The 25,665-nt window shown below is 40.1% G+C and overlaps 1 protein-coding gene across 2 annotated transcripts in view; it reads right to left on the reverse strand.

Annotated features, from left to right (window-relative positions):
- fbxl17 (F-box and leucine-rich repeat protein 17) overlaps nucleotides 1-14,145 on the reverse strand; it is a 684,991-nt gene extending 670,846 nt beyond the window's left edge. For both annotated transcript variants that reach the window (XM_073068092.1, XM_073068101.1), the window contains exons 1-2: nucleotides 13,990-14,145; nucleotides 3,732-4,423 (exon numbers count right to left, since the gene is read on the reverse strand). In XM_073068092.1, coding sequence (XP_072924193.1) covers nucleotides 3,732-4,388 — 657 coding nt within the window. In that variant the 5' untranslated portion in view covers nucleotides 4,389-4,423; nucleotides 13,990-14,145. The remainder of the gene's footprint in view (nucleotides 1-3,731; nucleotides 4,424-13,989) is intronic.
- Nucleotides 14,146-25,665: the final 11,520 nt, after the last annotated feature.

Below are 25,665 nucleotides of genomic sequence, written 5' to 3' on the forward strand. Positions count from 1 at the left end.
AAGTGTTATCTCATCAAGTGCTCTATAAATGCAGAAAGCAAGATTAGTTTTTTTCAAATTGCATTGTGCTTTAGTACAATATATCAAAGGAAATTCTTCACAAAAATCTCAGGCCTCCGATTTAACTCAGAGGAAAGGTCAGCTGAAAATTACATCAATTTCTCAAATGAGACTCAAATTTCTGCTAATAATGGACCAAATGAAATCATGCTGCAAAAGGCCAGAACTGGAAGAGCAGAGAACTCAACAAGACCAACTTGGAATTTAATGAATATTTGTAGGCAGATTTAGTGCCAGATTAGGTCACCAAAACAGATGGAACAGTAATGAATCTAATAAAAGGCATGGATGAGTGTTTCAGAAGCATATAGGAATGGTAACAAAAGAGACATGACACAATTCCTTTCAACACACCATGCCCAGCCTCTCTACATCTCTGCATTTTAGGACATTGACTTCATAATCGGAAATACGTGTGTCAATCGAGAGCAGAAGTACTGATTTTTTTTTCCCCTAAACATTTCAGCCTCTTCACCTTAGGCGCATTACAATAATTATCCATTTATGCTTCAGTCAATTCTTCTAAGCTGAAAAAACCACTCAAAAGAAAGCCAGACAGAATGTGAGACCTTGGGAAAATAAAGTTTTCTTAACTTTGATAGAAATCTATCTGATCACATAAATGGATGTTTTGTACAATAGCATTCACAGAACAACTGACAACTCTTAAATTTGTTTGCTTTCTCAATCAAGCTTAATTCACACCATGCATTGAGCTGGAAAAGATGACCTTTAGCCTTTAAAATGGTAGCAAGTCTCAGAGCTCCACACATGTGGATGTTCTAAATAACCCAAACAAATGGCATCTGTTGTGCTATGCTACTGAAATCTGGACTTGCATCACATACTAGCTTCAAGCCACATTTTTGAGCTAGAGCCATCAAGCAAAAGGCAAAATTATTGTACTAAGATTATGCGTTTAGTTTCAAATTATTTAAATGTTTATGAAAATTTTATCTATCTTAAACATTTTTAAAATAAGTAACATTAAATGTTAATTGTTAACAGCTATTAAATGCTAAACAGAAGAGATTCTGCAGATGCGATAAATCTAGAGTACCACACAAATTGCTGGAGGAACGTAGCAAGTCAGGCAGCATCTATGGAAAGAAGTACTGATTGATGTTTTGGGACAAGACTGGAAACATCAATTCTTTATTCCTTTCATAGATACTGCTAGGCCTACTGAATTCCTCCAGCATTTTGCATATGTTACAGTTATTGAATAGCTGACCGGTGGTGTAGTGCTATCTGCAGCAGACTTTGGATGTGAATTTAGCCAGTTCCTTGCACGCTTTCCATCCATGCTGGGTTGAGTGTTGAGCTAGCAACTCGGCCTTGTTAAAAACAAACAAAAGCTAAAGAAACAGCAAGATTTCTGCCAATGTACCACGAGACGCAGAAAGGAACAACAACAGTTATTAACAGCCTCTGAAAAACTACTGAAATCCCTATTAGCTTTCACAGGTACAGTACTATAACTCAGGTGAGCAATTACACATAAATGATTTTTTTTCTCAAATCGAACACTATCCTGAGATCCATGATGCAAAGAGAAAGAAAATCTGTAATTCCAATAATGCCTTAAGTGCAATACTTCAAACTTCAGCAACTGAGTTTTATATAGAACATCTGACGCAGAAGCACAAGGTGATTCATGGTGTATTATCACATGATGTCTGTTACTGTGCCGCAAGGGGAAATTAGGACATAGAACCAAAAACTTGGACAAAGTATATTAAGCAAGAAAAGAGAGCCAGAGAGATTTCAGAAACAAATTCCAAAGCTTCAGGCCTTTGAATGTGAAGTTATATCTGCCAAAAGTGAAGCAATTTAATTCAAAGGTAATCAAGGAGTTAAAATTGCTGGAGTGTGAAGAGGTCTTAGTAGCTCTGGAGAAAAGTAAAGACTTACGAATGGACAAGACCACAGAAGAGATCAAATAAATATGATAAATATATCAATGGATTGCTTAACTGTAAGCCACCAATGGTCAGCAAGTATTGTGGGTTTAAGTAAACATGACTTCATACAATTAGAAAACTGGCAGCCATGTTTTGGATGATCAAGTTCACACAAAAATGCTTTGCTAAAAGCAATCAAACTGAAAAGTCAACTCTTATTTTTCTCTCCACAAATGCTGCTTCACCTACTGGATATTCCCATGTATTTCATAACAGAGAAAGGAAAAAGCAAGCAGAGCGTATTAGAATAATAAGATACAAAAGGCATGGATTTGGGTTTTAGCAAAAAATCAAATGAAGTAAAGGCACTGTTGGATGGTACATTAAGTCAGTCATGAAGCAGCAAGTTGATCACACAGCAAACCAAAGATGATCACACAGTTAACAAAACGGTTCACAAAATGACAACTTTAGTCTGTGCTTCTTGATGATTTTTACGCAAAACAGGTTTGTACTTGGGCTATACAAAACTACAACTTCTATATCTAGAACATATTTTCAACATTAATCTATTACTACTGAAGGATTGTTAAGCAAATCAGAATGATTGCAATAATATCAAAACTTTGAATTTTGGAGCAGAGGCTCCAAATTAATAAGAAATGGAAGCAGACTGACCCAGTCTTGACTTCACCGTCGTTTTTTCAACTCTTTCCTTATGCTCAGATACAGTGTAATTTAAATGTCTCTCTACCTTAGAGAAATCTGAGATTCATGATTTTCAGAAAAAAAATTCTTATCTGCCTGAAATAGGTGATACCTTAATCTGAAACCATGACCTGTAGCTTGAAATATTCTCATGAGGACACTTGAATTCCCAAATCATCCTGCACAACCATATTTTGTAGTCACAATTCATCTACCACTTTCTTGACCCATTTGTACCCCTTTTCATATTCTCCATCTCCTCCTCCTAACTTTGGTAGATGGCAACCATCACCCCACAGCTACTTCCTGTCCAATCACTTCAAAGGCTTTTGTCTCGGTTAATGCATTTTCTTTAAATAATTCAGAAGAGATCAACCCAAGTCTTAAAACAATCTGCTGGGGGAAATGCAAACACACAAAAGAAGAAGGAAAAAAGAAATTGAATCAATTTGCCTTGTTTTTTTGAAATGAAGTGATAGTTGAAATACAAGTATGGGTTTCATGTTGTTGAAAGGTTTTCTCAAAAATGCATATACCATACATAACAAAGATACTGGTTAACAATTCCAAAGTTATAGTTATCAAATTTACTTCTCAAAAGCAAATTGTACTCTTTAGGCAAATAGTTTCTGCTGACCAAGAATAAAAGCAAAATATTGCCAAGGTATGTTAAAACTATTTGAATATTAATCTTAGTATATCTACTGAACAAGGCAGATTACAATATTCTAGAGTTTACAATGCTCAGAATGGCTTTGGTAATCTGCAAGCAATATTGATAGAACAAGTGCAGTAATATAGGAACAATATTAATATCAAGTAAAAGTTTTTCCACTGACTTGGATAGAAATCATAGCTTTGTAGCCAAGTAAACACAAGGTCAGAAACAAAGATGAAGCTGGTCAAGGAATTTAACCATTTCCCCACCCCCACATAATTCTTTGTAAATGGCTAGTAGACAACTTTTTAAACTTGCTAACAATTCAAATTTGTTTCTGTGTAAATGATACTATATTATTTCATGTCATAAGTAATATCCTGTATGCTTATTAGCCTCACCTTAAGTAGTATAGAGGACGGAAGCTCATTAATATTCGGTGGTTCAGATTCCATTCTTAAATCTTTAAGATTTTCTTGAGGAATTATTTCACTGTCTTCAGATCCCAATGGGGATAATGGATGCTGGAGAAGAGATGAACTGTCACCTATGTTCCCATCACGTCCCATGTTTGCGCATTCTGCTGTGGATGAAGGCAAAGTACATACAGACACAGGACACTGTGCTATGTCATTCTTTAAACCAGTCTCTGGAATTCTTCCAACTGCAGAACGAGGTAGTTTGCAAGGTGTACAAGCTTGTACCCCAGCACATTTACGTTTGCAAACAGGCATCTCGGAATAGTCTGAACAGACTGTCCTAAAAAGAGGTGGCCCAATAAGTTTTGCTGGAACACTGGAAAGTAAACTTTTACCCTGTTCTTCCCAGATACTAAGTTCTTTTGGAGAGAGAAGAAATTTAGCACACTCTTCTGTAGTAGTCAATGCAGTGTATCTTTCTGCTAGTTTGGATGCACTTTCAAGCTGATCCTCATCAATAGCAGAAGTATTGTGAACAATGAAACACAGCATACAAGGCCCACGAAGAAAGCAGTTCTTCCTGACTTTCCGTCTTCGTTTCTTCATACGTTTACCATTTTTTGAAAGAAAATGGCCCATATAGAAGACTCAGAACGTTCTCCAATATGAAGCTTCTATAAAAGAAAAGAAAATAAGTGTAAAGCAAAATATTATGTGAACAGATCTATAGAGATAATTCAACTGTACATTTAACTTCAAATCACCATTTTGAAAGTGACAAGTGATTCATGGGTGAAAGAATGTTGTACATTCCTCTTTAGTGAATTGTATGGATTAGCATTCTGCTAGTGTAATGAAAAACACAGACTGCAATGCACTTTAATAATAATAATACAAGTACATTTATAATTCACTTAATTCCAGCATAAATTTATAGCATAATTTAAAATCACCCTATGTAACCCTATTACATAAAGGATAGGTAACTCAAACATTTTGAAGTTCACTGATACTGCAAAATTTCTGTTGCACAGAAGTTGACAGCTATCTAAAAATTGAAGGAAAGGCTTGATTTACAGCTAACTTTAATTGTAAATTATAGAAAATGAAGTCATAGGATTAAGTTTTATTTTATAAATTGGTTCAAAATTCTATTTTGTATAATCAAATGTTTGTTAACATCAATTTTTCACAGTCTCAGCACGACTATTTTATTCAAGATCAAATCTTCTATGCTGAACTTTTGTTTAATAGTCTGAAAATATTTCCAGAGATACAAAACTGAGTCAGAACAAACTTCATTGAAATTGGGCAACCTGTAGTTCAAGACTAAAAACAAGCTACATTATCAATATTTAATTGCATCCATAAAGCCTCACAACTTGCCTTTATACAAAAGAGAAACAATTTATTTCAACTGCATTTTGGAACAGCAGATGCAATGCATCTCAAATAGTTTTAGTTTAACTAGTTAAACTTTTAGTTAAATGCTCCTCCCCTCAACAACTGAATACTCATCAGTATGTATACAATAACGACATGTCATCACCATCTCTCACTCCCCTCTACAGTCATCTGGTCCAGACTGCTTGCCTGATATTCAGGACAGGTGAATAGAATGTTATCTATTGCTGAATGGAAATCTGAAACTTACACCAAGTATTGCATATTGCCATCAAAAATAACTTTGAAACAATCCAAATACTAGATATTTTTGCAAGGCTTATTGTTAGATGAATTTCATTGTTTAAAAAGTTTTAACCAATATTTAAGCAGAGCCAAATCTGTTGAAGAAGCATACACAGAACATAAGAACAAAGGAAATATATGCATGATAAAATTTAGTATGTCATATGTATACTCTTTCATCCAGATATGGTCATGGAGAGATACAGTACAGAAACAGGCCTATTGGCTCATTATATGGGCATCAAATATCAATGTCTCAGAGGGGAGCAAGAATGGGGAATGGAAAAAGGGGAGGGGGAAGAAATTACCATAAGTTAGAGAAACTGATGTTCAAGCTAGTAGGTTGGAGGTTACCCAGACAGAATCTGCTCCTCCAACCTGAGAGTGGTCTCATCATGGTGGTAGAGGAGAACATGGACCAACATCTCAGAACGGGACTGGGAAGTGGAATTAAAATGGTTGGCCATTGGGAAATTCTGCCTGTTGCAGGTGGAATGAAGGTGCACAACAAAGCCATGACTCTTGTAATTAAAACCGAATTTTCAAACAAGTTCTGTCACAGGTACTTGTATCTATCCCTAACACATCTCTAGTTTTGGCCACTCCCACTCAAAAAAGGTTGCCCATAAGTAACTAAGACATTTATTTTGACTATGATGGTATTTCATTATTGCTGAGGCCCTCCATTGTCAAATGTTTGTCCCATCTATCTACGTGATACGCAAGCCAGGGCACTAAGATATGGAGACTAAGCTGGTGCCCGTGTAGCAGACATCCCTCTCCGCACAGCTGATGAATCCAAAGGAATGGCAGAGACCAATATAATGTGGCACCAGCAGTGTCGCAGGAGTTGCCAGTCAGTGTTGAACTCAATGTAGGAGTGCCTTAGGGACTCCAGCTCCAAATAATTCCTCAGGATTTACTCCTGAAGCCTTCCCCATGAGTGGCTACAGCTGCAAGGCAGCAGAGGTTTGAGATCAGTTTTCCTTCTCTTAGATGGGCTGCCAACTACAACTAATGAGCTCCATCTGCCCAAAGTGACTGGTTTAAAGGCACCAGTAACCTGCCTTTACTCCTTCTCATGTCAGTAGAAATGTTTCTGCAGGGCCTAGTAGCTAAGCCACACGTGAAGATCAAGAGCGGGACTTGGTTGTCAGAGGCTATTTGAGATGCACGCCATTTATAACATTTAATAGGTAGTAACAGCTTATCCTCAATACCAATCCCAGCTATGACAACCTTGAGGAAACTCTTTCAATATATTAATGCTAAAAACAGACAATGATCTAAGGTTTTGCTCTTGGCTCTCACTTAGATCCTCTCAAGGTGACAATAATTATATGTAAAAAGCTGCTGACTCCAAGCCACGCCTCTTAATTCCTCTATAACCTCTAAATTGTTAGATATTTATTGTGGAAGAATGAAGCTCAACTTCCCTGCATTCCCTTGCAAATTACAGATCCAAAAGTCTACTATCTGTACCGAGTGCCTTTAAAAAATATTCAGCCACCACAATTATTTTCACATTTTACTGTTTCACATTCTAAATTTAAAATACAGTCGGCCCTCCTTGTTCGCGGGTTCCGCATGCGTGGATCGGGAAAACCCAGAAGTTCTCTCTCCAGCATTCATTATTTAAGCATGTACAGACTATTTTTTCTTGTCATTATTCCCTAAACAATACAGTATAACAACTATTTACATAGCACTTACATTGTATTAGGTACTATAAGTAATCTAGAGATAATTTAAAAGTACAGGCAGTCCCCGGGTTATGAATGAGTTCTGTTTCTGAGTCCATCTTTAAGTCAGATTTGAAGTCTTAACAGGTACATCCGGTATTATTTAGCATCAGTTACTCAAACGTTTGTCTTTGTATATAGTATACATTTTACCTTCCTATATAAAACACTTAAAAAACGCATGTATTTCAATAATTAAACCACCGCGTTGCTTAGTAATAATTGTAGCTTTCACCGGGGCAGGGCCTTTCACATGCTCCATTATTCTCACTTTATCTTTTAAAATTGTTCCGATCGTTGTCCGACTGGAGCCTAACGCCTTTCCGATGACCAATGGTGTTTCACCTCTTTCCGATCACTTTATTACTTCCACTTTATTTTCAATCGTGATCATTTTCGTGAACAGAAACACTGCGGATTCAGAGCTGCGCTGGGTCCTAAAGACCACCACACTGAGACAAGTTAAATAAGGTCCGGGGTTCCGCTGGGTCCTAAAGACCACCTCACTGGTCCGCTAAATAAGGGACTTGAGCATCCGTGAGGGTTCTCAGAAACAATCCCCCGCGAATAAGGAGGGCCGACTGTATATTAAAGTAGGATTTTTGAGCTAATCTATAAAATATTGTGCATGTCAAATACAAAGAAAAATTCCAAACCCTGTCAACAATTTACTAAAATTAAAAACCAAAACTGAGGCTGAAAAAGTATTCATCCCATTTGTAATGACTAGTTTAACTTTCCTCAGGTGCATTTCTGTATATTACCATCATCATCATCGTGTGCCATACTCTGCCAGAGCCTCAGCGACCACTTTCTTCCACTACGATCTGTCTGCAGTCAAACCTTTTGCACCTCTGGCGGTGAGGCTGGTCCACTTCTTGATGTTGTCGATCCAGGTTGTCCTCTGTCTGCCTCCGGAGCGGCTTCCTTCTACTCTGCCTTCAAGCACAGTGCGTTCCAGTGTGTCATCAGTTCTTGAGATGTGTCCAAAATAGTGAAGTTTCCTTTGGATAACGGTTTCCAGAAGTATTGGTTTCATGCCAATCTTTTCCAGGATGAAATTGTTGGATCTCCTTTCAATGTATGACACCCTGAGGATCCGTCTGTATGTCCACATCTCAAATGCTGTTAACTTCTTTTCATCAGCTGCTTTTAGGGCCCATGTTTCACAGCCATGTAGGGCTACTGGCCAGATGAGACTCCAGAGGAGGCGTATCTTGGTGTCAGTGCTCACAGATCTGTCTTTCCAGATGTTCCAGAGTCTGGTAGTGCTTGTGCGTGCCATTGCTAGCCTTCGCTTTACTTCCTTGCTGCATTTGTGTCATTTAGTTCTGCACCAAGGTATATAAAACAGGACACTTGTTCGATCTTGTAGTTTCCAATGTAGATGTGAGCTTGAATTGCAGTTTTGCTTATCACCATAGCTTTAGTCTTTTTGCCATTTATCAGCAATCCAAATTCAGCAGAGACTTTTGCAACATTATTGAGTAGTGTATGTGGGTCTTCTTCTGTTGTGGCTAGCAGGGCTGTGTCATCTGCATATCTCAAGTTACTGATGGTTCTTCCCTCTATTTTAATGCCAGTGTTGTCTGGAATTGCCAGTCTCATGATCATCTCAGTGTAGATGTTAAAAAGGTGTGGAGAAAGGATGCAGCCTTGACAGACTCCTTTCCCATTGCAGAATGATTCAGTCTCACCAGATGTGGTCCCAACTCACCCAATTTGTTAATGTAGAAAATTGGAGGATCACCAAAATAAATATCCTCTCTCTCCACAAGGTCCAACAGTATGGTAGATTTTCAACAGGCGAAACCAAAACAAGAGCATTCAAAGCAAGTCAGGGAAATGGTAATAGGGAAGCACACATCTGGGGAAGGGTACAAGACCATCTCAAAGGAACTGAATGTAACTCGGAGCTCAGAGCAGTCCATCAAAAAAAGTGGAAAAAATATAAAACCACTGCCACACCGCCTAGGTCAGGCTGGACCTCTAAACTTAGTCACCCGAGAAGAACTTGTAAGACAGGCTACTGTGACGCCAACAGTCACTCTGAGTGAGCTGCGGAAGTCAGTGGCTGCAAATGGAGATTAAGTTCATGGCTGCACTATCTCTAAGACCTTGCACAAAAAAGGATATTTATGGAAAAGTGACAAGGAAGAAGCTCTGGTTAACAAAAAAAAAAACATATCCTTGCCTATAAAGACTTTGCAAAGTGTCATTGACAAGATACTGTGAAGATGTGGAAGAAGGTCTTGTGGTCAGATGAGACTAAAGTAATATTTTTTGGCCTCAACACTAAACGGTATATGCGGCGTAAATATAATACTGCGCATCAGCCAGGTAACACCATCCTTACTATAAAGTATGGTGGAGAAGGCATCATGCTATGAGGATGCTTTTCAGTAGCAGGGACTGGAAATCTGGTCAGGATTAATGGGAAGATCAATGCTGCTAAATACAGAGAGATCCTGGATAAAAACCTGCTAGCCTCTGCCAGAAAGCTTACACTGGGGAGGAAGTTTGTCTTCCAGCAGGATGATAACCCAAAGCATACTGCCAAAGCAACCATGGAATGGCTTCAAATAAAGAAAGTTGATGTCCTTGAGTGGGTCAGTCAGGGTCCTGACCTTAACCCAATCGAACAAGACCTCAAAATTGCCGTCTTCCACCACTCCACAACTAACCTGGCACAGCTTGAGCAATTCTGCAAGGAAGTATGGGCAAATCTTGCTCCATCACGTTGTGCAAAGCTAATAGAGACTTGTACAAAAAGACTACTGACTGTAATAACTGCAAGAGGTGGTTCAGCTAAGTACTGAGTAAAGGGGTATGAATACTTTTGAAATACTGACATTTCAATTCGTGAATTTTTAGCTTTTTATGCTTTATAATTTTCCCTGTTTTTTGAGCTCTGCTGTTAAAAAACAGCAGCATGTGATTCACAAATAAAAATTCTCAATTAAATTTATCAAAATCCCTGGCTGTAATACTCACTTAAGTGAACAAAGGGTTGGGAGCTAAATACTTTTATAAGGCACTGTATCCCATACCATAAAGATACATCTAAGAACACTGCATACAGCAAATGTTATGGAACTGAACATCACACCCGATGCAGCACTGAAGACCTGCACGTCAGAACAAGCTATACCCATGGCAATGATGCCTTAGTAGTTATAACAGTGGATATCTGGCAAGGCGAAAAATTACCGACGTACATTACGTAGACAAAAAAAAGCAGGAAAAATCCAATCCTGGTAACTACCTCTCAATCAAAGCAATGTAGTTAAAGCTTTCCATTGCTATCAGTAGTACTTGCTCATCAATAGCTCACTCAATGTGACTTGCTTAGATTTCACTTGGAGCATTCCAAATTGGATCTCATCATAGACTTGCTCCAAACACAAACCAAAGAGCTGAATTCCAGCAAGAGTGACTGATCTTGATACCAAAGTGAAAAAGAAATACTCCATATATTTCTACGGTATCAAGAAGGCGTGGGAAAACTGAAGTCAATGTACTTGGCATCACTGCACAACTTTTTCTAGTGGATCTAAAAAACTGATGAAGGAACTAATGATGGAATAATATCCTTCCTTCAATGACAAGACCGGAAGTGATGTTTGCTGATCAGACAGGTTTCAATTAGGTCATCTCTCATTCTTCTAAATTCCAGTGAGTACAGGCCCAGAGCCATCAATTGCTCCTCATATGATAAGCATTCAATCCTAGAACCATTTTTTGTGAACCCCTTTGTATCCTCTCCCATATCAGCCCATCCTTTCTTAGATAAGAGGCCCAAAACTACTCACAATACTCCAAGTGAGGTCTCACCATTTTATAAAGCCTCAACATTTCATCCTTGCTGTTATATTCTAGTCTTCTCAAAATGAATGTTAACATCGCATTTGCCCTCTGTACCAGTGATTCAACCTGCAAATTATCCTTTAAGGAATCCTGCACGAGGAGCCCAAGCCATTTTGCACCTCAGACTCTTAAATTTTCTCTGCACTTAGAAATAGTCTACACTGTTACTTCTTCTACCAAAGTGCATGAACATACACTTCGCGACACTATATTCCATCTACCACTTTTTTGCCCATTCTCCTAATCTAAGTAGTTCTGGAGCCTCTCTGCTTCCTCAAAACAACCTGCTCCTCCACCTATCTTCATTATCATCTGCAAACTTGGAAACAAAGCGATCAATTCCAACATCCAAATCATTGACATCCAACATAAAAATAACTGGTCCCGACACAGAGCCTTGCGGAACACCACTAGTCACTAGCAGCCAACCAGAAAAGGCTCCCTTTATTCCCACTCTTTGCCTCCTGCCAACCAGACAATGCTCTATCCATGCTAGAATCTTTTCTGTAATACCATGGGCTCTTAATTTGTTAAGCAGCCTCATGCGTGGCACCTTGTCAGAGGCCTTCTGATAATCCAAGTAGCGCACAATGGTTACTTCCATTCACAATTCCTGAACAGATGAACCAATCCTTGCCTGCATGCAGCAGTATCGAGACAACATTTATACATGATAAACAGTAGGTAACATTTATGCCACAAATACCATACAATTATCATCTCTCCAAACTGAGAGGATTCAGCAACATACCCTGGACATTCAATGGCTTTACTATTGTGTGGTAACCCAGCATTTCCATGGCAGAGTCAGGTGAAGCTACAGAACACCCTTTTATACATCTGGATTACTGCACATCCAATAGCTCTGAAGAAGCTCAACGCAGCTAAAACAAAGCAACCCTGCTGATGGCATCACATCCACCAGCCCAAACATCCATTCCTCCCATCAGCAGCACAGCGTGACTGCAGTGTATAACAGCTACAAAATGCATTGCAATTACTCACCACCTCACAAGTCTTTTATCTCTTACCACCAAGGAATACTACCTGTGTTGGCTTCCCTCATACTTGGACACCATGAATTCTTGGTCCATTCTGTCGTTACTTACTTTTCTAAATCCTGAATCGCCTCCCCATTAGCCCAGTGAGAGTACCTTCACGATGAAGGGCAGAAGGGCTTCACCACCTTCTTAAGGGTAATGAAAAATGAGCAAACACTGATCTTATCACAAACAAGAGAAAATCTGCAGATGCTGGAAATCCAAGCAACACACACAAAATGCTGGAGGAACTCAGCAGACCACGCAGCATTTATGGAAAAGAGTACAGTCGACATTTCAGGCCAAGACCCTTCAGCAGGAGTGGAGAATAAAAAGATGAGGAGTAGCGTTTTAAAGGTGGGGGAGAGGAGGGAGAAATACAAGATGATAGGTGAAACCTGAAGGGGAAGGGATGAAGTAAAGAGCTGGGGAGCTGATTGGTGAAAGAGATACAGGGCTGGAGAAGGGGGGAGTCTGTTAGAACTGATAGAAGAGGACAGAAGGCCATGGAAGAAAGAAAAGGAGCACCAGAGGGAGGCGATGGGTCGCAAGGAGATAAGGTGAGAGGGGGATAAGGGGATGGGGAATGGTAAAGGGGGAGAGGCATTACCAGAAGTTCCAGAAATCGATATTCATGCCATCAGGTTGGAGGCTACCCAGACAGAAGACAAGATGTTGTTCCTCCAACCGGAGTGTGGCCTCACCACAACAGATCACAATGGGAGTGGGAAGTGGAATTAAACTGGGAGATCCCGCTTTTTCTGGTGGATGGAGTGTAAGCACTCGGTGACGCAGTCTCCCAATCTACGTCGGGTCTCACCGATACACAGGATGCCACACCGCGAGCCCCAGACAGAGTACATGATCCCAATAGACTCAGGTACATCTTACAAGTGTTGCCCAGATCGCAAAACAAGGATCAAAATATCCTTGCTATATTGTGATACTTTGTGACTTTGGTAAACATACTTTGAAATATCAGCTTTAAATGCAATTGTCATTTTATCATAAATTCTGATTAACAAGACACTCTGTGTACGCACATATCTTCCAATATGCAAAATACATATATTATTTGAATGTTTTTCATTTATGTACAAAATAAGTTTCAGACTGAAAAATCATTGTTGAAACACATCAGCTTGATCTTTTATTTTAAAGAATAACTCTCACTAACCAAGTACAAAACCATTACACCCCAGTTAATATTGCACTGTGTTCAACCCTAACACATGTACGGTATATGAAATAAAGAAAAGGGTAGGGATTTGGGCATCATTTTGAAACAAAAACATGGCCTGCAAAAATATCTCAAACCAAAAGTGCTTTCAAATACAATGTCAGAGTTTAATGTGTAATATAATCTATCATTTTAAATGTAAATACTGTACAAAAACATGTAAACACCACCATTTCAAATGACTAATCTAGGTGAATTACAAGTGATAGAAACTGCACCATCAGCCACTAAATCTATAAACCCAAAAAGTATTTATAATCCTATATTTGAGGCTAATGTTTTCCTATAGTTTGCACTGTTTACATCTGCAATATATTCCTTAATATCAGAAAATATTTTAGTTTAAAAATCACTTCTAATTATACGTTATTATAAGGCTTTACAATCAACCTTTTCTTTCAGGCTGTGAACTGAATGTGATGTTTTAAAAACAGCAGCCTCTGTTATCAATATTTAAATCCCCAAGAATTTCAACACCAGAACCATCAATCTCGAACCCCCTGCCTGTATCACCCCTTGTTTCCCCTCACACAGTGGAGATATTCGTAGATCTAAAATTACAGCTGCAAAGCTGCTACTGACACTCGTTTAAAACAAGGCCTCAGCTGCCCAGTGCATGTCTGAAACCGTAAGTAAGTTAGCATAAAGTACGTGCTACCTACCGGCGACTATTCCTCCCTAGCTTTCATGCATTTGCAACCTTGTACAGGGAGGTGTCATAATTTCTATATTTACAAAAAAAAAGGCTGTTGCCAGTTTGAAAGAAACAGCGAACATAAACTGCTTGGGAGCTTCCTATACTGCAGGGCCTACTTCTTCTACTGAGCACGGCAGTGACGACCGCCGCAGTTCATTGGCGCCACTGATGGAGCGTCACTTGACGGCTGGGGCCGCCCTCTAGTCGCCGTTTGTGGGCTCTCAGTGCCGGCGCCGGCCGGGGTCACCCGTTCTCTTGCGGGTTTCTCTGCCCAGGGTTTGAAGTAACCTCAGACGACGTATCGCGAAGTAAGAACATTTGTTGAAGGCTAGGTAGTTTTTTTTTAAAGTTGATATTTTTTTTCCTGAAGCAAACTTTGCGAGTGTTCAGTCGAAGTTTGGAGAGGCTGGACTTTTGTCTCACGTGAAGGCGTGAGGTGAGTGGGGATTTGCAGCAATAATTTTAGTATAGAGCCATTCCCAAGGGTGAATTGCACACTGCATTTTGTAATATTCATGAATCTATAAATATAATCAAGAATACTTCACAACGTAATGCTCCGATAAATGTTCTTCTGTGTTCAAACACATTGTAACCTGCCACAAGCAATTAAGCTATCAGGGATCGAAAAGGGGAAATCATCAGAATTAACCCTTCTCAAATTTCAGCCAGTTTATAACCAACCTAAAGTCACACCCATCAGTTGATAAAAAGCCAGTAACTTCCTGCAGCCTCCTATCCAAAATGAGTAACAAACCTTAGGAAAAGCAAAAAATAAATCCAGGTACTGAAAATCTGAAGTTAAATCAGAAAATTTTGGAAATACTCTGTAAGACAGGTAACATCCATGGAAAGTGAAAGAGAATTTATGTTTCAAGACCTTGGTCCCTGTTTCTATCTTTCTCTGATCAGATGCTGCTTGACCAGCTGAGAGTTTCTAGTGTTTTTCTTTTTTTTTAATTAATTATTAATTATACTTTGGAAACCATCCTGATCACCGTCAGCTAGCTCACTAGCCTGCTCTCACACATCTTCCAATCACAATCAGGTCAAGGCAAGTTTATTGTCATGAACATAACTATAATGAAAATTTGCTTGCAGCAGCATCACAGGTACATAGGTGCAGACAACATCATAGAGTATAAATTCCATCGTGAAGAATCAGCGATTGGAAGTGTGGAAAGATGGAGCTTACTTAGGTTCGCTGAGTGAGGAAATAAGCCAATTCATGGCAGTTTGGTGTTTGAGCAGCAGCCAATCGGTGATCAGAAGTGTTTGGCAAGAACAAATTAAAATAAGGCAGGTGCAAACAGAGTGGCCATAGCTGGAGTGGAAAGTTTTAGAATGGATATTTAAGGCTTTGGAGGCCTGATGGTTGGGTGTATCCAAGGCTGAGATTGATAGGTTCATGACTGGACACGGCATCAAAGGTTATGGGGAGAAGGCTGGGAATGGGGTTAAGGAGGGGAAAAAAGGATCAGCCATGATTGAATGATGGAGCAGACTCAATGGGCCAATTGACCTAATTCTGCTCCTATATCTTATGGTCTTTAGCTCTTCAAGGCTTCAGTGAGGAGAGGCTTAAGTAAGAGAAGGTGAAAAAGCTGAAGGTAATTATTTTTCCAGTTTCTTTATTGTTTCCTTCTTTATAGTTGCACAGTTAGAACAATAGGGATGCCAGATAGAATCGTTGAAAGCTCCTCTTGCAGGATGTGGGAGACTTTCAGTGTCCCTGTCAATTTCACCTGCAAGAAGTGCATCCAGCTGTATCTTCTAACACTCCACATTAAGGAGTTGGAGCTGGAAATGAATGAACTGTAGATCATTTTGGCAGGCTAAAGGGGTGATATATAGAACATACAGGATTCAAAGAGGTAGGTACATGCAAGGTTCAGGATACAGGAGACTGGGTGACAGGAAGGCGGAAAAGGGTTAAACAGCCGGTGCAGTGTACCCTTGTGGACAACCCACTCAACAACAGGATACACCACTCTGTTGGGGGGGAGGGAATGACGTAACAAAGGGAAGTTGCAGTGGTGGGGTCTCTGGCACTCAGTCTGGCTCTGTGACTCAGATGGGAAGAGGGGAGAAGATGCAAACAGTGGTGATAGGGGATTCATTGGAGATTGAGATGGCCCTCCCACCCCAAACCCTGGTTTGTGTGGATGCTGTATAATTTGCCTCCTTGTTACAACTCAGTGCCAAGAAATGACAGGCAGAACACTGCATACGATTAAAGGAATTATATTGATGAATCTTAACTAAAGGTTTAGTACAGAAAATAAAGAAAAAAAAAACAAAAAGGGTCAATAATAATTAAACAGTCAAATGTGCTCAACTCTTCCAAAAGTTATACATATTCACTGATCCTCAGTAGACCCCTGCACCTTGATCCATCAAATCATGGTCCCCCAACGGGTCAAATCCTACAACCAGTCTTCTCCAGTGTCTTCCCTCTACATCTCCCACTGAACAAAAAACCCAGCTCATACCAGTGTCAGGCACACAGCACAAAAACACTCTCCCCTCATTCCAAAGCACCCATTATCTCTAACCATAACCCAAACACTGCTTCAACGGAAAGAAACCTTTCCCAGGGTGTTACAGTGAAAAGGCATATAAGCTCAGGGCATGGATCAACACATGGAATTATTATATTGTAGCAATTCATGAGACTTGGTTGCAGGAAGGACAGGACTAGCAGCTCAATATTCCAAGGTTCCATAGTTTTAGATGTGATAAAGCGGAAAGGATTAAAGGGGGAGGGGAGGCATTACTACTCAGAGAAAATATCACTACAGTGTTCAGTCAGGACAGACTGGAGAACTCGGAGGCTTTATTTAGAAACTGCAGAATAAAAAAGGTATGACCAAGTTAATGGGGATATATTATAGACCAGCGGTCCCCAACCTCCGGGCCACGAACTGATACCAGGCCGCGAAGCATGCAGCGGTGCAGTGGTAGCCAGGACGCACCCAGCACCTCTTTAAGAAAAAAGCCCAAATAAACAAGCTAATCAATTAGGTGCTGCCTGGCATGTAAATGTCAGCCCAGATCCTCTGATGTGCTGGGTGCGTCCTGGCTACCGCTGCACCGCTGCTTGCTTTGGCCTGGACGTTGGGGACCACTGTTATAGACCACCCAACAGTCTGAGGATTGGACTCCTACATTAAGAGGAACACATTTACAGAGAAATTGCAGATTGTTGTAAGAAACAAACTTTCCACGTATTAACTGGGACTCCCTTACTGTAATAGGACACGATTTGTCAAATGTGTTCGGGAAAGTTTCCTTAATCAGTACATAGAGGTGCCAATGAGAGAGTGTGTGATATTTGATCTGCTATTAAAGAATGAAACAGGGCAGGTGACAAAAGTTTGTGTAGGAGACACTTTGCATTTAGTGATCATAATGTCATTAGTTTCAAAGTAAATATAGAAAAGGATAGGTCTGGCCCACGGGTTGAGTTTCTAAATTGGAGAAAGGCCAATTTTGGTGGTATCAGAAAGGATCTGAGTCAGTGGCTGAATGGCCTAATTCTGCTCTTATGTCTTATAGTCTAAGGGTGGATTGTCAAGTCAAGTCAAGTCAAGCCACTTTTATTGTCATTTTGACCATAACTGCTATGTACAGTACACAGTAAAAATGAGACAATGTTTTTCAGGACCATAGTGTTACATGACACAGTACAAAAACTAGACTGAACTGCATAAAAAACAACACAGAGAAAAAAAACAACAACCACACTAGACTACAGACCTACCCAGGACTGCATAACGTGCACAAAACAGTGTAGGCATTACAATAAATAATAAACAGGACAATAGGGCAGTAAGGTGTCAGTCCAGGCTCTGGGTATTCACGAGTTTGATAGCTTGGGGGAAGAAACTGTTAAGTAGTCTGGTCGTGAGAGCTCGAATGCTTCAGTGCCTTTTCCCAGACGGCAGGAGGGAGAAGAGTTTGTATGAGGGGTGCATGGGGTCCTTCACAATGCTGTTTGCTTTGTGGATGCAGCGTGTAGTGTAAATGTCCGTGATGGTGGGAAGAGAGAACCTGATGATCTTCTCAGCTGACCTCCCTATCTGCTGCAGGGTCTTGCGATCTGAGATGGTGCAATTTCTGAACAAGGCAGTGGTGCAGCTGCTCAGGATGCTCTCAATACAACCCCTGTAGAATGTGATGAGGATGGGGGGTGGGAGATGGACTTTCCTCAGCCTTCACAGAAAGTAGAGACGCTGCTGGGCTTTCTTTGCTATGGAGCTGGTGTTGAGGGACCAGGTGATATTCTCCACCAGGTGAACACCAAGAAATCTGGTGCTCTGAATGATCTCTACCGAGGAGTCGTCGATGTTCAGCGGGGAGTGGTCACTCCGTGCCCTCCTGAAGTCAACAACCATCTCTTTTGTTTTGTTAGGCTATTTACTGGCAAAGGTGTACTTGGTCAGTAGGAGACTTGCAAAAGTGAAATTTTGTGAGCACAAAGCTTGTATGTGCCTGTCAAAATAAAAGGTAAAGATAACAGGTGTAGGGAACCTTGGTTTTCAAGAAATATTGAGGCCCTGGTTAAGAAAAAAAAAGAATGTGTATCAGTAACAAAATTTCCACCTCGCTGAGAATCAACACTGGTGCACCTCAAACAGTGAGCTTAGCCCACTGCTCTACTCTCTCTACACACGTGACTGTGTGGCAAGACACGGCTGAAAAGGCATTTATAAATTTGCTAACGATACAACCATTATTGGCAGAATTTCAGATGGAAACAAGATGGTGTACAAGAATGAGATGTATCAGTAAGTTGAATGGTGTCACAGTAACAACCTTGCATTCAATGTCAGTGAGACTAAAGAACAGATTGTGGACTTCAGAAAGGGTAAAATGAGGGAACACACACCAGTCCTCATAGAGGAATCAGAAGTGGAAAGAGTGTGCAATTTCATGTTCCTGGGTGACAATATCTGAGGATCTAACCTGGTCCCAACATATCAATGCAGCTACAAAGAAGCATGACAGCAGTATATTTCATTAGGAGTTTGGGGAGATTTGGTATGTCACCAAAATCACTTGAAAATTTCTACAGATGTACCATGGAGACCATTCTAACTGTCACATTGGCCTTCATTAATCAAAGTATTAAGTACAGGAGATGGGATGTTATGTTGAAGTTGTATAAGACATTGGTTAGGCCTAATTTGGAGTATTGTGTGCATTTTGGGTCACTTACCTACAGAAAAGTATAAATAAGGTTGAAAGAGTATAGAGGAAATTTACAAGGATGTTGCCAAGACTAGAGGAACTGAATTATAAAGAAAGACTGAGTAGGTTAGGACTTTATTCCTTTGAACATAGAAGATTGAGGGGAGATTTGATGGAGGTATACAAAAGTATGAGGGGTTTCATTATCATCATTATGCGCTGTGTTGTATGACATGGGCGACCATCTGTCCATGATCTAAGAAGTAGCAAGGGATTGTTGCCCCTGGGGAAGACCCCCACCCACACCACTGGCACCCTCATTCTCCTCGCTCTCCCCCCCCATGACCATGGAAAATTCTTGGGAAATCTTTCTACAGTAGTATTTTGCCATTGCCTTCTTCTGGACAGTATCTTTAAAAGACGAATGATCCCAGCCATTATCAATGCTCTTCAGAGATTGTCTGCCTGGCATCAGTGGTCGCATAAGCAGGACTTGTGATAAACATATGTGCTCATACAGTCATTCACCAGCTGCTCCTATGGCTTCATGTAACCATAATCGGGGGTGCTAAGCGCTGTACACCTTGCCTAAGGGTGACCTGAGGGCTAGCAGAGAAAAGGACTGCCTTACACTTCCTTTGGTAGAGATGTACCTCCATCCCACCACCCATATAAGGGATATAGATAGAGTAAATCAATGTTTCCCAACCTTTTTTAGCCAAACACCCACATAAAGCACCTTCATTCTTGCCAATACCCCTCTTAGGCACAATATACTTTCCGGCACCCCCATAGTGTAAAAACTTGTCTACCATATGCTACATGAGACATAAGATCCTGCTTTAAATTTTTATTTGTCTTTAAACCTAGCTTACACAATACCTGTGCTCTTTTCAGCAGCTTTGATATCAATGTGATTCTTGAGCTTGATGGTTTTTAGCAAGAGTTGAAATATCTGATTCAAGTTGTGACAGCCAAAGCCTTAAGTTCCCATGTGTAACAATGTCCATGTGATTTCTGTTTTCTGTGAGTATGTGGTTCACTGCACTAAAGCCTCTTCCAGTAAGGTTTAGAAATGCAATGAAGAGCAGTTTGTCTCTTCTCCAAAGACCAGGAAATTTCATATGACAGTGCAGACACATTCTACAAAAGCTGACATTTTTGTAAAGCATTTTTGCTTCTTTGTCATTCTGAATTTCAATAATCTCTTCTTGCAAGCTTTCTTCCTGTTCTTCCACCTTGCAAAGAAATGGGTTAATTACTCAGTCCAGAATTTCCAGATCATTCAAATCCTTGAATTGATTCTGAAAATCCTTCTTCAGTAACTGCAGGTGCAAGTGGTACTCTTGCAGACCACCGTCTGCAAAAGAGAGTGCCATACTTTCGATACAGGGAAACAGTGAAAACATTCCTAATGTTTTGCTTATATATTTCCAATTTTCCGATATAAGTGGACCACTGCACTTTTTTTTGTGGATTAAATTGAAATTCTCACCCTGCAGTTTCATATTTAGAATGTTCATTTTGTCATACAGATTGGCTGGGTATGCCACATCTCCACGGAGAAGTTCAGTCTTGTTTCCCAAGTTCTTGTCAACTTCAAGCAAAAATTCAACCATAGTGTCAGAAAGATCAAAGAAACATTTAAAGCAGCAGCCTTTTGACAACCAATGTACTTCACTGTGAAGAAGTAAGCGTTCAAACTCTTCATCATTATCTTGGCATAACTACCGTAGATTCCGGATTATAAGCCGCTACTTTTTTCCCACATTTTGAACAGCTTTGAACTCTGCGGCCTTTAATCCAGAGCGGCTAATACATGGTTTTTTTTCATGCCGCCTCGTAAACATTTTGCCTCGTAACAGTAGACCAATAAAATTGATGAATAGTTCACAGAGGTCCAATAAAATTGTACGATAAATCAAGCGCACTTTCACAATTAAATTATTGTAAATCAGTCATTTGTACTCACCCTCGTCAACATGGAAAATACTCGAAGAAAAGCAAGACCCGAGCGCATCAGACCCGATTAGACCCGATCGCGTTACGCAAGCGCGTCAGACCCGATTAGACCCAATCGCGTTACGCAAGCGCGTCAGACCCGATTAGACCCGATCGCGTTACGCAAGCGCGTCAGACCCGAGCGAAAACGCTGCTTTTAAGTTAAAGGCGATCAATAACTTTTCCTGGTAGGCTGCAGTATATATATTTTTACCAGTCGCTAGGAGATATTGGAATGTTGTTCGTGCTGTTCAGTAAAAAAGTATATGCAACGTAATTTGTGTTACCGATACGTATGTATATTTAAAAGTAGCGGCGCGGCCTAAAATCCGGTGCGGCCTTTACAATTAAAAAATTGATTTTATTTCTAAAATTAGAGCCAGCGGCTTTTAATCAGGTGCGCTCTGTAGTCCGGAATCTACGGTAGTGAAATATTCTGCTATTTAATTTTGTTGATAGCAGATAGAAAAATGTCATGGTTGAAAAAAGTCACTGGCTGAGGTTTTTGGCTGCCAGCTGTTAACAATGTATTACACAATGGATTGCCAACAAGCTTAGAATTTTGTTTTTCATATATTCCACTAAACCAGCATGGCGAGCTGCCATATATAGTGCTCCATCTGTTGCACAAGAAATCATGTTCCTAATCACAATACTTTTATCCTCAATATACTTTTAAAGCTGCTTGTAGATTGATTCTCCATTGATATTTGTTTTTAACTTTTGCAAAAGAAAATATCTTCATAAACTTTTCCATTTTTGATAAACTGTGCAAATGCCTTTAGTAATGTCTCATTGTCTCGCACAGTTGACTCATCCAGTTGTATCCCAAATTCTGATTTTTGTAGCTCTGTACATAGTTGACGTCTTCACTGATTTCATCAATATGTCGAGCTACAGAGTTATTACCCAGAGGAATTGATTTTAAAATACTGGTATCCATTTTGAGAACAATGGTGAGCACTTCTGATAGAGCACGCATTATTAATCTTTCACCAATTATATGCTATTTTCCACACTTTGCTATCATTTTGGAAATGTTGTAAGAAGCAATGAGACCAAGATTATGGTCATTTTTAGCTTTCTTGGCAAATGACTCAAGTGTGCAACGCTTTTCAAATGCTTCTTTCACCTACTGGAACTGAGTAATACCATAAGTAGCCCTTTCAGGGTGTATTTTACAGAAGTATTCCTGCAATCTGGATAGTTTCATGGCTTCATTATACAGTACAGTATTACAAATAAGACACCTGGGGCATCGTTGATCTGTAGTTTCCGTTTCATAGCAGGATTAGAATTCAAGGCTTCACTGCCTTCAGATTCATACATATTTATCCATCATTTACGGGGCTAAATTAGTTAGTGCAATTAACCAATCACGTAAGGCCTCATAATCCCAAAGATGGTTCTTCACCACACATATGAAGCTGAGGCTGCTTTGAATACCGCGAGGAATCCTTGGGGTCAGCAGCTTCACTGATTGGCTCTATTTCACAGTTTGGTTCCAACCAGCGCTGTATTGTTGCGCGAACTGTTTTCCATAGATATGTAGAGAGGGATTTCTTGACTTACCAACTGTTAAATTGCATGAACTCATTCCATGCTGTGAATCAAGGGGAACTGTTGGGCACCCTGGTTGCTAATCTATGCATCCCCAATAACTTCTGTTTGGTTGGAAAAGTCAGATGAGATTGTCAAGTTTCCAACATGTTGTGACGACGAGTGCTCACTGCCTGCAAAGCTATGGCTCTTCCTACATTCCAGAGCCTCATCCTTTTTTACTGTAAGTGCCTGCTCTACTAATGGTTGGTCAGGTCTCGTGCCTCAAGTTAGCGTGTCGCTGACACCCCCCCCCCCCCCCCCCAAGAATCTTGAATGCACCCTGCAACTTCTATTTCCCCTACCACCCCCTTAGGACATGTAACGGGGGGTGTTACCGCCCTCATTGGGAATCACTGGGGTAAATGCAAGCAGGCTTTTTGCTCTGAGATTAGGTGGGAGTACAACAAGATGTCATAGGTTAAGGGTGAAAGGTGAAAAGTTTAAGGGGAACATGAGGGGAAACTTCTTCACTCAGAGGGTTCTGAGAGTGTGGAATGAGCTGCCAGCACAAATGGAGCATGCCAGCTCAATTTCAATGTTTAAGAGAAGTTTGGATAGGTACATGGATAGTAGGGATTTGGAGAGCTATGGTCCAGGTGCAGGTCAATGAGACTAGGCAGTTTATATGGTTCAGCATTAACTAGAAGGGCAGAATGGCCTGTTCCTGTGCTGTACTTTTCTATGACTAAGAGAGAGGGGAAAAAGTGAAGACCTGAATGTAAAAAAAGAAGACAAATTCATACAGTTCTTGGTAATACAAGAGGTGGTCTGTGTTATTGCATGAATGAAGCCACTGGAGAAAATTACCGGTAGATACAGCTTCTTCATTCGACAAAACAAGGTACAGCATGAATCATATGGAGACACTTTTGATCAAAAGGCCAATGCGGGCTTGATGTACCAAACATCAAAGGACAACTCCATATTTACAATGTATGGACAATGCTTTCTTTGAAATTACATACAATTTTCACACCTCCTGATTCACATACACACTGCATCGTCGTTAGGTTGCATCTAAAATTTCCAGTTGGCAGATGATTTCCCTCCACGCCGCTCTGTCCCGACACTTGTCCACAATATCCCTCGTCTTGTCCAGCTTGGTCCAATCCTTGACGTTATCCACCCATGTTGTTCTTTGCCTTCCTCTTCCCTTCTTTCCCTCCACCTTTCCATATAGTAAGTCTGACAACATGTTATCTCTCCGCGTACCATGTCCACAATAAGCAACTTTTAACTTCATAATCTTCTCCAGCAATGTCCATGGTCTGTCAACTTCGGACAAAACCCTTTCATTTGAAACTTTCTCTACTCAACTAATCTTCAACATTCGTCGACCACATTTCAAAAGCATTAATTTGTTTCATGTTATCCTTCTTCAGGGTCCATGTTTCTGATCCATACCTCAGCACTGACCATACGTAACACTCAAGGAAGCGGATTCTACTTTGGATATCTACCTTCCGATTGCATAGTAGATCTTTTAGCTTCATGAACTGGGTCTTAGCCATACCTATTCTCCTTCTGATCTCAACTTTGCATCACCCATCATCTGTCAGACAACTGCCAAGATATTCAAACTTTCGCATCTGTTCAATGTCTTGTCCATTCACTTGTAATGATAACATCATGAATGAGTCTTTAGTGTTTGTTTTTACCACCATCGATTTTGTTTTCTTAGGGTTGATTTTAAGTCTGTGGTCAAGGCTTTTCTCATTCACTTTATTCAGCATAATTTGCAGTTTTCTTTCGCTGTCAGCTAACAATGTGGTGTCGTCCACATACCTGATGTTATCCACCTTGCGGCCTCCGATTGGAATACCTGTCTCCTGATGGTCGCATTCCTGAAAAATCCATTCTCCATAGAGGTTGAACAAATTTGGCGAGCCTGATTCAAAGAAAATGCAAAGAAGCAAAAGAGAATTGGATGAATGGACAGTGTGAAGAAATTGAGCAGTATGAACGAAGTCATGATTATAGAGGCCTTCACCAAAAGGGAAAGGATATGATGAAATTAAGGAGGACCGTGCCATCAACTAGGTGTTTCGAAGATGGTAGTAGTAATCCATGCTATGAAAAAGAAGAGATCATGGACAGATGGGTTGAGTACATCTCGGAATTACTTGAAGATAGCAGGATTGAAGATTTACCAGAATTAAATCAAATGAATAAATATTGATAAAATATTGATGTCAAAGATGGAAAGTGCAATTCGGAGTCTAAAAGTCAGAAAGGTGGTTGGTGAAGATAAGATTTCCACTAAAATTCTGAAATCACTAGGTCCAAAGGAAAAATGAACCTTTTAGCAATATTAAACAACATTTGTATGACAGGAAATCTTCCGGAGGACTTTCTCAAATTGGTATTTATCACCTTACCAAAAATGCCACAAACGATAAAATGTAATGAACATAAGCATTATGTCTCACTGCATCAAGCTACTGTTGAAAATAGTGTTCGGCAGAATGGAAGGTACAATCAGCGATGAAATTGGAGAAACGCAATTTGGTTTTCATAAAGGCTTAGGAACAAGGGAAGGAATATTTGCGATTAGAAACATCATGGAGAGATGCACTGAGGCACAAAAGACCATCTACTTATGCTTTATTGACTATGAAAAGGCTTTTGATAAAGTAAGACACGAGAAAGTAATAGAGGTGCTGAACAAGTACGATCTGGGATTGGAGAATGTGCAGATAATGAGGAACTTGTACTGGAATCAGAAAGCGGCAGCAAGGATAGAAAATGAGCTATCACCATGGGCATGTATTAAACAAAGTGTATTAAACATCCACACCACAGATATCCAAATGAATTTTAATCAGCATTGTCTGGACGGGGATTT

This window comes from Hemitrygon akajei, chromosome 2 (assembly GCF_048418815.1).
Source record: "Hemitrygon akajei chromosome 2, sHemAka1.3, whole genome shotgun sequence".
Taxonomy (NCBI): domain Eukaryota; kingdom Metazoa; phylum Chordata; class Chondrichthyes; order Myliobatiformes; family Dasyatidae; genus Hemitrygon; species Hemitrygon akajei.